General features: G+C 37.7%; 1 protein-coding gene across 2 annotated transcripts in view; it reads right to left on the bottom strand.

The window, feature by feature from the left end:
* PEBP4 (phosphatidylethanolamine binding protein 4) overlaps window positions 1-14,274 on the bottom strand; it is a 244,734-nt gene that overhangs the window by 145,253 nt on the left and 85,207 nt on the right. For both annotated transcript variants that reach the window (XM_083368477.1, XM_083368478.1), the window contains exon 4: window positions 12,928-13,026. In XM_083368477.1, coding sequence (XP_083224603.1) covers window positions 12,928-13,026 — 99 coding nt within the window. The remainder of the gene's footprint in view (window positions 1-12,927; window positions 13,027-14,274) is intronic.

The raw sequence follows: 14,274 nt of genomic DNA, 5'->3' as shown, positions 1-14,274 counted from the left end.
TTCCATTATGCTCATAGGTTGGAGATTATCTCTATAAACCTTCTGCAAGGAATTTCATTGGACTGCTTCTCTTCATTTAGCTTGGAAATTAATATTCTAACTTGGATTTGTAAACAAGTGTCTATTAGCTTTTCTAAGGCTGTTTCTCTCCCAATAGTTTCCTAGGGCATAACCTTTAAAAATAATAATATAACCTGTGTGGCACCACCCCATGAATAAAACTCTCCAACCATGCTTTGACTGGGCTGAATGAAAGAGCTTAGGTTTAGGGGCATGACTATTGCAGACAGATTTGGGTGTTACTCATTTTTTAACTGGTTTTAGGCCTTTCTAATCTCTCATTTGCTGATTGTACTAATATTCATAAACAGTTCCCTAGTTTATGCTATCCTCAAAGGTGCTGTTTTGGTCCCTTTTCTATTTATTAATTATAAAAAGGGGTTTGGAGATGCTCTGAAGTGCAGCATCAGTAATATGATAAAACTAATTTCAAATGGTGGCAGTAGCAAAATATGTGCACATAATTATATTTAACCCTCCTGAGTTAGTGTGATTTGACAAAGGTTAAATGCTCATTCTCATCATGCTTAAACAACTGCATAATTCAGCGCTATCCCAGAAGGGTGTTCAGAAATTACAATTGTACAGTGTTTAGCTATTAAGTGCCATCAAGTCAGCCTTGACTCTTAGCAGTCATGTAGATATTGTCCAGGACAATATTTATTTATTTATTTATTTATTTATTTATTTATTTATTTATTTATTTATTCGTTTTATATACCGCCCTTCTCAGGGCGGTGTACAGAGCAAAGTAAGTATACAATAAACCAACAATAAAACAAATAAAACCCCAGATCTACAAATAAATCCCCAAATCTATCAGGCCAGGCCGGCTTGCTGGAATAGATAGGTTTTTAAATCTCGCCGAAAGGTGCGACGGTCGGGGGCCATCCGGATTTCGGCTGGTAAGCGGTTCCAGAGGATTGGCGCACCCACAGAGAATGCTCTCCCCCTGGGGGTCACCAGCCGGCATTCTCTGACCGATGGCACCCTGAGGAGGCCCTCTCTGTGGGAGCGCACAGGACGGAGGTGTGTTGACGCTGGCAGTAGGTGCTCCCGTAGGTATTCCAGACCCATGCCATGTAGGGCTTTGTATGTCATTGTTAGCACCTTGAATTTCACCCGGAAGGCAACTGGAAGCCAGTGCAGCTCATGAAGCAGAGGTGTAATATGGGAGTATCGGGGAGCCCCCAAAAGCGTCCGTGCAGCTGCACTCTGTACCAGCTGAAGCTTCTGAGTGATATATGCCCTTCAGCATTTCCAATGATGCATCCATCACCACTGCAGTGAATCCATCCACCTTGCTGTTGGTCATTCTCTCCATTTTTTTCCTGCTATCCCATCATTAGACTCTTATCTAGAGAAATAGGTCTTTGCACAATGAGCCTAAAGTAGATAATTTGAACCTAATCGTTTGCGGTATCAATTCATACTGCACAGGAAATGGTAATGGCAAACCAGTAGTATATTTTTTACCGGGAAAACCACATGGGTAGAAACCATCTAAAGTATTAGGCTGCTCTTTACAAGTATCAGAAGATTTTTTTAAATAAATCTGTCCAATTATTCAAATCTGTGGAAATGTACTTTTTAGGATCTTGCTACTGGTAGAGATCTAGGAAAAGTGGCTTTATTATCCTGTTTCAGTTCTGTGAAATGTGAAATGCATTCCTGTCAAAGTTATGATAGGCCTATTTCTTTTTTAAAAAAAAGTTTTAAGATACGTCTTCTTAAAGTGGCATTTTAAAATCTCAGTCGCTTTATTACTGTTTTTAAAGTTTTACATTATTTTTATTGGCACTATTGTATTTTTATTAGCTGTATATGTATTGTATTTTTGACCTGCTGTTTACTGCTTTGTAGGCTTCTGCAGTGGAGGAGAAAGAGAAGAAAAAGGAGGAGGGTTGATCTGTAATATAAAGGTAAGATCTGTGCTAGCTAAAACCCTACCGCTTTATCTTTTGGAGGATCTAAGACCTGGTTCTTTATCCAAGCACTGAGCTAAGATGGGAGGCTGTTTGGTCTGGGGAGAAGGGTATTTCCAATTTTAATCTGTGTTTGGATGGATTGTTGTCAGCCACCTAGAATCATTATATGGGATAGGTAGCCATATAAGTCCTATAAAATAAATAAATAACTTTCTATAGCATTCACATGGCATTCACATGGCACCACCTGCTGCCGGCTTCAACTCCCCTCCGCCCTGTGCGTTCCCACAGAGAGGGCCTCCTCAGGGTGCCTCCGGTCAGGGAATGCCGACTGGCAGCCCCCAGGGGGAGAGCCTTCTCTGTGGGTGCCCCGGCTTTGTGGAACCAACTGCCGGTGGAGCTCCGGATGGCATCAGACCTCCGAACTTTCCGTCATGGCCTGAAGACCCATTTATTTGAATTAGCCGGTCTGGCCTGACGGGGGAGCTGGGTTTTAAATTGTTGTTTTAGAATTGCATTATTGTTTTTTAATTGGGCACTGATTTAATCTTTGTTTTAACTTTTGTATTGTATTGTATTGTTATTTATATGCCCTGTGAACCGCCCTGAGTCCCTAGGGAGAAGGGCGGTATACAAATTAAATAAAACGTAAACGTAAACGTAAACATAAAGCACAAGAAAGGTTGTGTTATAATCCCATCTATTTACACTGATACGTTTCACTCCATTACCACCAAGTAAATATATAACAAGTATGCATGAACAAAGATGTCCTTAAAGGGTGATAGGCTGAGAACTACAATATTTTTGTTTTTATTTCTTAACATGGGTTTTAGACTGAGAAATCCTAAGGCAACAGAAAATAAAGCAGCAATTTCGTTGACAATCAGATTTAGAATTAATCAACAAGCAAACAAAAGGCAGTTTAAGAAAATAAATAGAAATGTCTACTCCTCATTTAGACTAGAAAGATCAATCTGAATGCTCAACATTCTACTTAAATTTATGTCCAGAAATATTTCTCCTTCTCCTTCACACCAACTCTCCACAAAGAACCGTGAGCTTAACCAGACTTTGCCATCATCATGCCACAACTCTGATTCAAACATTCAGCTGTTAAAATAAAGCTTTTGATTTAGTCAGCACCTGTTTCTATGGTGACACTTGCAACCCAGAACTGCTCCATCAGCCCATAAGGAAAAAAATCACCAACAAAGTCAATTGAAGCCAATTGTAGGATCCTCAAGAGATGAGAGGCCTGATCCTTTCCCAGGAGAGTGCTACTCTCTATCCTTTCTTCTGCACTTGTTTAAGATAGAGGATTATACACAGAGATGATTAAGAGTTCATTGCTGATGAAAACAGCCATGCTCTTCATGTCACAGAAGCAGCTTGCTAGTCTAACATGCTAGTGGGATATGCTTTTCACACTGCTACTGTACTGCACAGAAGGAACAGCTGTCTCTATACCATGTTCATCACTGAACAGATTGTTTTCTTCACCGTCCCTGCTGCTTCACCTCAGGCATCAAAGCATCTTTAATGAGAACACCTGGAGCCTGGAGAGATAGGGCTGCTTGCATTTGCCTAGGATGAGCATGTTTGGGACTTTCTTTCACAGTGAATGTGTCAAAGAAAACTGTATCTCTTAAGTGCTCTTTCAAGTAGCTGATGGAAATAAGACAGAAGAAAGGGCAAGTGACCCAGTGTTTACTTCTGGGCTTCACTAAAATATTATATGTTCAAGTGTCCAAGTATGCACTCGTACCCCTCTAGCCTTGAAAAGGATCAAATTTGTAGGTATAAGTCAATCACCAACTCTGAAGGCGTATTCCTAAAAGTTGGTGCTCATTGAATGTCATCCAATTTAGGAACTCTCCCTCACCAAGTGAAAAAACAGAAGTATCACGCAAAACTTTTCCTGTAAGAAGATGTTTTCACAATGAACAGAAGAACATACGTATAACTAGCCTCACTGGACTAAATAGAAGGCCTGTCTTAATCCAGCTTTCTTGATTAAGAAGATGAAAAATTAGCCTGCCATCCTCATTCCTCTGCTGTCAGTATTTGAAGAATGCTGCTCTGAACCCACAGTTAGCACGGGATCTTCAAGATTGAGAAGTCTTGGTAGACCTGTTCTCCATGAATACAGTATATCCAGTTCCCTTTTAAAAAGTATACAAGTGAATGGTCATTATATACAGTGTGAAGAAGCACTTTTATCTTTTCTTCTGATCGGTTTTCTGACCATTTTCATCAATGAGAACTGGTCACAGCATTTTGAGAGAGGCAGAACACCTTTTCCCTGGTTGCACTTTCATTACTTTACACCCCTTAGTCCTGTCCCTTTCCAATTCAGAATCTTTTTGAAGTGATAGAATTTCAAAAACTCTAGTCTCCTTTCATGACAATGGTGCTTAAGCCCCCTGATAAGTTTGGTTTCCTCTTCTGCACTTTCACTTTTCTTTATTATGTTCTTTTTCAAGTGTGGCAACCGGAATGGAATTCCAAATGCAGACATGCCATAGATTTGTGTAAGGCTATTAAAATGTTTATAGTGCTATTTTCAAACCCTTTCTAATGATCATTAATGCAGAATTTGTTTCTTTCACAGCTACCACACACTGAGTCACCAGCCATTCAGCTATCCACTATGATCCCAACATCTTTTTCTGATTAGTTAGACAGCTCAGGCTTTTTATTCCAAATAATTGTTCTAGAAGAAATAAATCTTAGAACAGGAAAACTTCAAAGAGCATCCATTTTGCTTCTCTCTTTTGTTGCCCATGATTTAAAAAGCAGGAAACAAAATGTGATAGTATAATTTATTCCTTCCCTATTTTAAACTATTTAAAAGAATGTTTATTGGATTGGTTTGTAAACTAGTTCAGCCTCCACCTAGTTACTTGATACTCCTCAATGTATCCGGGATAATATGATAAATTTATTTTTAATTCACTGCATTATCCTTTAAATATTTTAATGATTCATTGAATGAAAAAAAAGCTACTTCAAATGAACAATTATGCTGCATTGGAGTAAAGGCTGATTATATTTAAACACTTCTTGTATGGATAACGGGACATATTGACCTTCTAGCTTTAGGAGCTAATTTGGTTCTTATCTCTTAAATAATTTTAAACTGCAAATTACCATGAAAACTTAAAGGGCCTTAAAAACAGTCATCAACAGATATTATTCCACTTTACAGAAGCATTTTTACTGTGCCGTATTTTGAATTGTAGTTAAGCCATGTACCTTCTGAAATTTAAAATAACACTATAATCAACAAAGGTAAGTAGTGAATGATGAATTTTTTAACCATTTTTGTTTCAGATTAGGGTACTGAAATTTTCATCATGCAGTAACGCAGACATGTCAAACACAAGGCCCGGGGGCCAGATCCGGCCCGTGAAGTGGTTTCATGCGGCCCATGAAGCCATCCTGGAAACAGTGAGGGAACGGCCCCCACTGCCTTGGCCCTGGCCCAGAGACCCTCCTTCTGCCAGAGACCCTCAGATCTGTTCCACTCCTGCCCAGGCCCCCATAGGTACCCTTGATGCGAACAATGTAGAACTGGCCACGCCCACCCAGTAGGCCACGCCCACCCAGTAGGCCACGCCCACCCTGGCCATACCCACCCGGCCCCCTGAGGGCAACCACAATGCTGATGCAGCACTCAATGAAATTGAGTTTGACACTCCTGCAGTAATGGATCAAAGTTCTGCCAAAACTTTAGAATAAGACTGAATTCACCCTGAAGGGTGTTGGAAAATAATATCTAATTTGTAACATGTTCCTACAAAGTAATATGCAATATGGTCCACAAAATGACACTGCACCTTTGTATCCAAGCAAATACAGTCTCTTTGGGTTCCTCTTCCCATTTGCAAATGGAACAAGAAGTATCTGAAAAGAGTAGAATTCTGATAGGAAGAGAAACAGCCTTTATTTGAGATCAGAAAGGCCAGTTACCTTTTCTGAATGGTTTTATTAAATGATTTCTATTGCAATAAATTATTCATTATGCATTTCTTTGTTATGTGCACACACAAAGCCATCAGGCCAAATGAGCAGATTAGATTAGGTACTAAAATAGATTAAAAGTGATCATCTCTGGCTAACTTGCCCTATTTCTGTAGTAAACTGGGTATGCATTTACACATTTTCTTCACTTCAGAGTTAGATACAAATGCATCTCGTCCGTTGACCTTGCATAGCTCACTCTCCCAGCCTGGCCTCTGATTTGTACAACAGAAGTTAAGAAATTAGTGGTACAGGCTAACGCATACAAAGCAGTGGGATGCAATTATAATTCCATTGCACTTTAAAACTAAAACAAAAACAACTAATATTGCTTTTTGGGCATCAATTTTAGCAGTCCTTTTTCCTGCCACCGATTCTTCTCTAGTAATCTCAAAACACTGGTCTTCGTCAATTACTTCTTCACTGTTCATAGACATTTACACATAAAGGCAAAGGCTATTAATTTGAAATGGTGAATCTAAATTCCTGAGAGTGATTTTTAGTGCTTCTGTTTGCATTCAAAAGGCAACACAGATGATCTGAAGTTTGCCTTACTTTCTTAAAAGGTAAAGGTTCCCCCGCACATGCGTGCTAGTCGTTTCCAACTCTAGGGGCTGGTGCTCATCTCCGTTTCAAAGCCGAAGAGCCAGAGATGTCTGAGGACATCTCCGTGGTCATGTGGCCGGCATGACTAGACGCCAAAGGCGCACGGAACGCTGTTACCTTCCCACCGTAGTGGTCCCTGTTCTACTTGCATTTTTATGTGCTTTCAAACTACTAGGTTGGCACTCACTCTGCTACGCGGCACTTGGGATTTGACCTGCCAAACTGCCGACCTTCTGATTGACAAGCTCAGCATCCTAACCCACTGAACCACCACGTCCCTTTTACTTTCTTCGAAGCCTGTATTTGTCAAAGCAGATTTGTCTATTTCCTTAAGCTGATATATTGTCCAGAAGATGCAGTCTCCTAAACTGTTTATGACTAACATCATTCCTAGCGGATGATTTAATTCTATAAGGCCCTTCTTCATCTCTCACAGCATCAAGCGGAAATGCAGAAGACAAAGAAACTATACAATATTATCTATGGGTATTGATAAACAGCAGTAGAACAACCTGTTGTTATGCTGTTGGGAACCCTACTAAAATTTTCTCCCCTACTCTTCTTTCCTGAAGGCCCTACTGCAGAGTGCCTTTTCTTTGGCCTATTTAAACACTTTACCCTTTGCAATTAGATTTGCAGATTTGCTGAGGTCCTCTACACCCAAGCCTTTATTGAATTGCAGTGACAGTGCCATATATATTACTGTATTCTTAGTGGTATATCAAGGGCGGGGTGACAATCGGCTCACTATAGGTATAGACCAGGGCTAGGCAACCTTGGCTCTTTTATGACTCATGGACTTCAACTCCCAGAATTCCTGAGTCAGCATACAAATCAGAGGCCAGGCTGGGAGAGTGAGCTATGCAAGGTCAACGGACGAGATGGTATAGACAATAATAAAAAAGTCCATTATATCCTGACTAGATTTTTGATGTGCTGTTTTTTATTTTATGCTAGTTTGCTTTATTTATATTACATCACCATTTTTAGTCTTTATAGTTTTAATATAAATACAAAGTACAGTTCTTATAATTAGATTACTAGTACTATAAAATCCTACAATTCTGTTATAGGACATATAATTATATTATTACTATGTTATTCTACACCTTAAATTCTTATTGTTTGAATGATTGCATTATTACATATTTTTGCTAATCTAAAATAAAGGTTGACTATGTCCATAAGTTTAGAACAATTTCCAAATATTCCCAAGGTAATTTGCATTGAAAAAGGCAACAACCGAGACAAATTAAAGTCAATGGGGAAACCAGATTCACTTAACAACCGTGTTACTAACTTAACAACTGCAGTGATTCACTTAACAACAGTGGCAAGAAAAAAAATCATCAAATGGGGCAAAATTCACTTAACAACAGTCTTGCTTAGCAACAGAAATTTTGGGCTGAATTATGGTTGTAAGTTGAGTACTACTTGTACACTATTCCCTTTATCTTCCTGACTTCCTATTTTTTAAAAAAATAGATTAAAAATAAAAGATCTATACCATCTTAAGAGAATCTGCTATAGACATAATGCAAAGTTTCATCTTTTCAATAATAAATTTACAGTTATAAAGAAAACAAGAATTACCACTGTGTTATAAGAATATACAATATCATGCCATTAGGACATAAGCGTTTTTTCAGAAGAAAATTACACCACTTGAGATTTTTTTAAAAAAAACTTCCTTAAAGTTATTTTTAATTACAATAATTAGCAACAGTTAATATACCAGAAGGAACTGACTACAGAAGAAGGAATGCTACTTCCAGCTTTTTTCCTTGATTAATAAATATTAAAATTAATGAGAGACTTTCAAGACCCTATTGTTAAGAAATGTGTAAAGATTCCTGTGAAAGAATTTGTATAGGAGTAAAATGGTACACAAGCTGCTACAATTATTCTGAATGCTTTACTCTTTTCAGCCAATTATGAAAATTGTGAAAAGTATTAATATCTAATTTTAATTTGCTCTGTAGTGCCATTAACAATAAAAAAAGTTTAATTAAGGTATGTAAAAAGGTATGAAAAAAGAAAAGGGGAAAAACTTGGCTGCAATTTTAGAGAATAATAGAGAACAACTAGATAGTTCTTCTTTAAATGCAGGTTGCTTTATTAATTGATATCTTAATTAGACTTTATACTAATATCAAATCGTAGTTGGAAACACCTAAATTTTTAAACATACAGTATTGTCAAATGGAGGCATAAAGAGAAATAAATTATTCTAAGTAGTTTTATTTAAAACTTGTAATTCATGAAAAGGAAGATGAGAGATGTAATAGATTTAATGGTAGTAGCCATCCTGTACTTGTTTTATTTAATTTCTTAATTTCCAGGTATTTAAGAAAATGTTTTGAACTACAAGTCAAACTACTCCAGTCTACCAAAGAACTATGCTAACTCATTTTTGGATTATTAAGAAACATTGTAAGTCAAAGGTGATCACAGTCCATTGAATGGTACGGTTATTATTCATTACTCCTGACTTACATATTCATTTTACTTCCACACTTGTCTCAGGTCAAATGCATTTTACAGGTGTTTGAAGCACTGTAAAACTTGCAAATTCTCTTTTGATAGTACAAAGGGCAAGAGATCATGATGGTCCTATTATGATATTACTGCTTCTTTAGCAGAGGTCTTTTGAAGTGAACACATTTCTTAAATATACATAGATTAAACAATTGACATATTTTAAAGCATTGTCATTTTAGGCATTACTGTCTGAACCCCACTCCTTATTATACATTGATGAAAGCATCACTTTATAGGCTATATTAATTTAACTCGGGATATTTATAAAATTAAGAAATTATGTGTTCATTATACTAGAAAAATAATCTGTATTATCAACATGTGTGCAGAATGATACTTTATTGTTCCCATGTGCATATATACTTGCATTGAGGAAAAACTGCATGCAAACATACCCAGAACACAGAATCGGTTATACAGCCTGAACTTGGTTCTAATATTGAAATGCAATAGGCCTTTACCTGAAAATTTAATGGAATGCCTTTGTGCCTTAAATATGTTGTTCAGCTGAGAAGATAGCAATGTGTTACTCAAAGATATCCCAATGCATATCCCAGATTATATACATACATGTAGTACATTTTAATTTGCATACTTAATAAAGGCAATCTTTATTTTGTTGGATTTATATGCCATTCCTTCCACACTTATGTATTATTTGGATCAGTTTCCAATAGTTAAGAAAATCACCAACATTTTGAATTGTGGTTACCTTTTACAATGTGACATATTTACAATGACTACCACTCTTACTGCTATATTGTGGGCCAACTGAATTTCCTAAGTCATTTAAGTACCCACTCAATAAATCAAACTACCTATAATGGCATGTACTTCCCTAATCAGGTCTGACTCATCAGGAACAGATGCAATTGATGCACAATCACTCATGAAAGTTAAAATCAGGTGTTTGTACTTTGAAACAATGATAAAATGGGATACAATTTTTAAAATAAGTAGAATACTCCCAAATCTATCTCCCATTTTATGTCAGAATGCGTGAGCCTGCACCCAGTCCATTCCTGCAACAAGTGCATTTCAGAATCTCAGTAGCTTCGCTGGTTTTAGATAAAAAGCAGAAGGGACCATTACATTGGTGATAACAAAGACCTCACCCAGTGACTTCCTGTATACGTTGGATAGCAGTTAGGGCAGGTCTTGAACATGAATCCTCCAATATTAGATTCTAAATTAATCCAATCTGAAAGGTCTATAAAATATTTTTTTAAAAAAACAACCCATATTCAGGATACCATATTGATGACACCAAGAATTAATTTAATAATTAAGTTAAAACACAAAGGCCACTCTTTCAAAGACGGCAAACTCCTCATTTTGGAAGCCGTCTGCTGGTTTGAAAGTGGGGCCAAAGAGGCCATCTATGTCAAAATTGAACAGCCCTCTCTCAATAGAGGGGGAGGGATACAGCATAATCTATCTCCAGTCTATAACACAGTCCTTTCAGCAGTTGCAAGAAGGCTCCACACCCATTTGCACCCTGATGACACAGACAATCCTTCAGGTGGCCTCAATGACTCTCTAAAAGAATGCCAATGACCAGCTGTCTGCAAGGATATAAATCCTTTCATTCCCCACCATACAGTCACTGCTGAAGAAGCTTCTTGGATGAGAAGTGAAATGGCTTTAAAGAAAAACAAGAAAGTCCAGTTGCCTTGTGAAAAAGCATCTTTGGGACAACTATGACCTGCATGACTGAGAATCTCCATAGACATTGAGACATGAACTTATTTTATTTAAAATGTAGACTGTTTAATAAGGTGACCAGAAATATTTCTGTTCTAAAACTACCCCAAAACAATACTATTCAAAAACACCTGTCAGGCTACCAGTACACACTAAAGCACTTTTTTTTCAGAAATTTAAAAAAAATGGATAAAATTATCCAATATTATCATATCAGGAAGTTTAAAATCATAATCAGCAGCAATGTCATCACCGCTATAATTAGACTATCTGGCCTCGTGCCCTAGTATTGTACAACCTACCCACCAACCTCTTCCCAATATTTAGGGAGGAGGAGTAACTGTTGAGGAATATTGTAATAGAACTATTATCATATGGTGTTCAAGAGGCTACTTGTTTAAGTAAATTACAAATAATATGCTAAAAAATTCATCCATGCAGAAAAGCAATGCCTAAGCAACTATGAAGCCCTAAGCTGTTCCCTACATAACATTCTCCAAGCACCACCAACTGCAGAAAATTCAGCACTACTTTCACTACCATCCAACTAGTTCAGATGCGAAGGCTGCCCAACATGCTGCCCAGCATGCTGGTAATGACCTATAAAGCCCTAAATGGCTTGGGTCCGGATTATTTAAGGGAACACCTGCTGCCGGCATCAACTTCCCATCGTCCTGTGCGCTCCCACAGGGAGGGCCTTCTCAGGGTGCCGGCGGTTAAGGAGTGCCGGCGGGTGATCCCCAGGGGGAGGGCGTTCTCTGTGGGCGGGCCTGCCCTTTGGAATGACTTACCGGTGGAACTTCGGACCGCCCCCGATCTGCGTTCATTTCGCCGGGACCTCAAAACCTGGTTTTTTGATCTATCAGGCCTGGACCGAAGGGGTTTTACCTTTTAATATTGTTTTAATGGTTGGGCTTAATTAATTTAATCTATTTTAATTTTATACTATTTTATATTGTATTTTATGCTGCCCTGTAAACCGCCCTGAGTCCTTCGGGAATAGGGCGGTATAAAAATTTAATTAATTAATTAATTAATTAATTAAGGATAACCAAAGTATCCTGATATATTATTTGCAACAATATACGTGAAAGAATGCTGAATAGAGCAGGTGGTTGAAGACCATAAACTTTAACAGATCACAATCAGACATTAATCCTAACCTCCTGACTATCAAAGAGGTTATCAGGTATAGAATCATAGGGCTAAAAGGGACCTTGGCAGTCTTCTAGTCCAACCCACCACCCAAGGCAGGAATCCTTATTCCATCCCAGACAATGGTTATCCAATCTTTTCTTAAAAACCTCCAGCGATGTAGATGGGACAAATCTACTCACTCCGTTCTTTGGGCTAAATTTCTATGATACATCCTTAATTTTTTTTTGTCCAGGTTAAAGTCCTAGATAGCCAAAGATTTCACACTGGCTGATCTGGCACTTAGCAAACCCATCAGTTTCCAGGGCCTGAGCTAACAGGAGGGGAAGGAGGGAAAGACAAACTCATCCTTATTTAACATAATTCACTTGTTTCTGCCCTTATTCCTTTTTACCCATAGAAATGACCGATTTCTCCCATATGGCAGGGCTAACAGGATAGTCCTCTAAACTACTCTTTTCCAATGACAGTTGTGAGAAATTGAAAGTGTTTTTTTCCAGATACACCAAGCATCAAGACAGCAACACAGAAATCCTCAAAGTCTGTTTCTTCAAGTGCTAAAGCAGAGTAGGAATGTGTAGAATATAAACACTCAGCTGCCATTAACAAGCAAGGACTGGAAATGAAAGTCAGAATTCTACTGTACAAAGGTAGAACAGATGGTACTTCCATTTAAACCAGGAGGAATCCTAACTGCTCAGAGGCGTCAAATGTTTTATAAGGACTGTTCTTGAGTTACAGTAATAATTTAATCAAGCTGTGTCTGATAAGAAAAGCCTGACACTTTGAACCAAAAGAATCACTCATGTGAGAAGGATTAAAATAAGAAGTAGAAAACAGCCATTAATCTCACAAAATATGTAATAAACATATCAAGAAAGAAATATCAAATATTCATGGTACTCACATTGATGTCAGTCACAGCCCAATGTCTCCAGAAGCGATACTTTGGATTAGATCTGCTAGGAGCATCTGGATCAACCATGATGAGAACATACTTCTTATTCTGTAAAATATATTTGAAAATCAGTCTTAAGAATTTTGTTATTTAGCAAATTAAAAAGGGGACATTCTAAACAAAACACCTACTATCCATCTAGTCATCAATGACAATAGATCTTCAGTTCCCTTTTTCTGCAGCAGTAGCAATTTACAAAAAGACAATTCTCACAGAACCAGAGATATAGATATTTCTTGCTGTTGATACCTATAGTTTCTAAATTCAAAATATCTCACAGATAAGAAATAAAATTAGTATTTGGAACTACAGGAGATTTTGGTCATTCTGATTTGATGATCTGTGCTTTGAATTGTAATGAGAAGTGAACTTGCTTCAACATTGGTGACATTTTGATCCATAACACTTGTCCCAGTAGAAACCAGAATTAATTCTTGATGTCAATCTTATTCAGTGTGGGTCCCATGAAATGTGCCCTGTTACTGACATAAAAGTATAGGGTGGAATGTAGAGCAGGTGTTCAACTTTAAAGAACATCATGATAATAATGAATCATGAATAATCATGATAATCAGAATGCAACTGGCAACCAGTAAGGCTGTTTCAACTTGAAAGTTATGTGAGACCTTCAAGAGACCTCACTTATTGTCAGGATAGCTTTTAAAGAGATTTCTGATAAGGAGGATATAATACCTATGGGAGACTGGAATCATAGTCATTCGTCTGGGAAGTGCCAGAGATAAATATGTCTTCAGAAGCAGAAATAGCAGAAGTCAGAGAACAGTTAAGAATCTCCACCTACTAGTCCAAGGGAAAAAACTTGTCATATTGCAAGGTTAGAATAATGAGCAAATAAGGCTCATAGGTGACAGGAGGAGGATTGTCCTGGCTGTTTAATCAAACAACATCTGGGATGAGACACTCAGCCTGGCAGACTGAAGGAAGCTGGCTAATTCATGCTTTTTGTTGTTTGGTGCTTATGTCCTTCTCTGCTTCTTGTACCCTATGACTCCTGAAATACGCACTTTAACTTTAGATCATTCTACAATTTCATCTACTCATTTGCTTGATTAATTTGCTCAAGGAACCTGGGTATGACTCAGAATGATTGGCCATTCTATTTTGTGATCTACTTTTCTTCTGCAAACTCTCTCCTTATGCTTCCTCAGCTTCACTCTTCAGATAGAAGTATATAGTTATAATGTAAGATGGATTCTGGTCTAGGTATAATATTTGGATTATTTTAAGGGCTCATTCCTTGAAAGATGTATTAACACAATCCAATCTGTCAGGAAG

Source organism: Vipera ursinii, assembly GCF_947247035.1.
Source record: "Vipera ursinii genome assembly, chromosome: 8".
NCBI classification, from domain to species: Eukaryota; Metazoa; Chordata; class Lepidosauria; order Squamata; family Viperidae; genus Vipera; species Vipera ursinii.
This window is presented reverse-complemented; position numbering and strand designations above follow the sequence as displayed.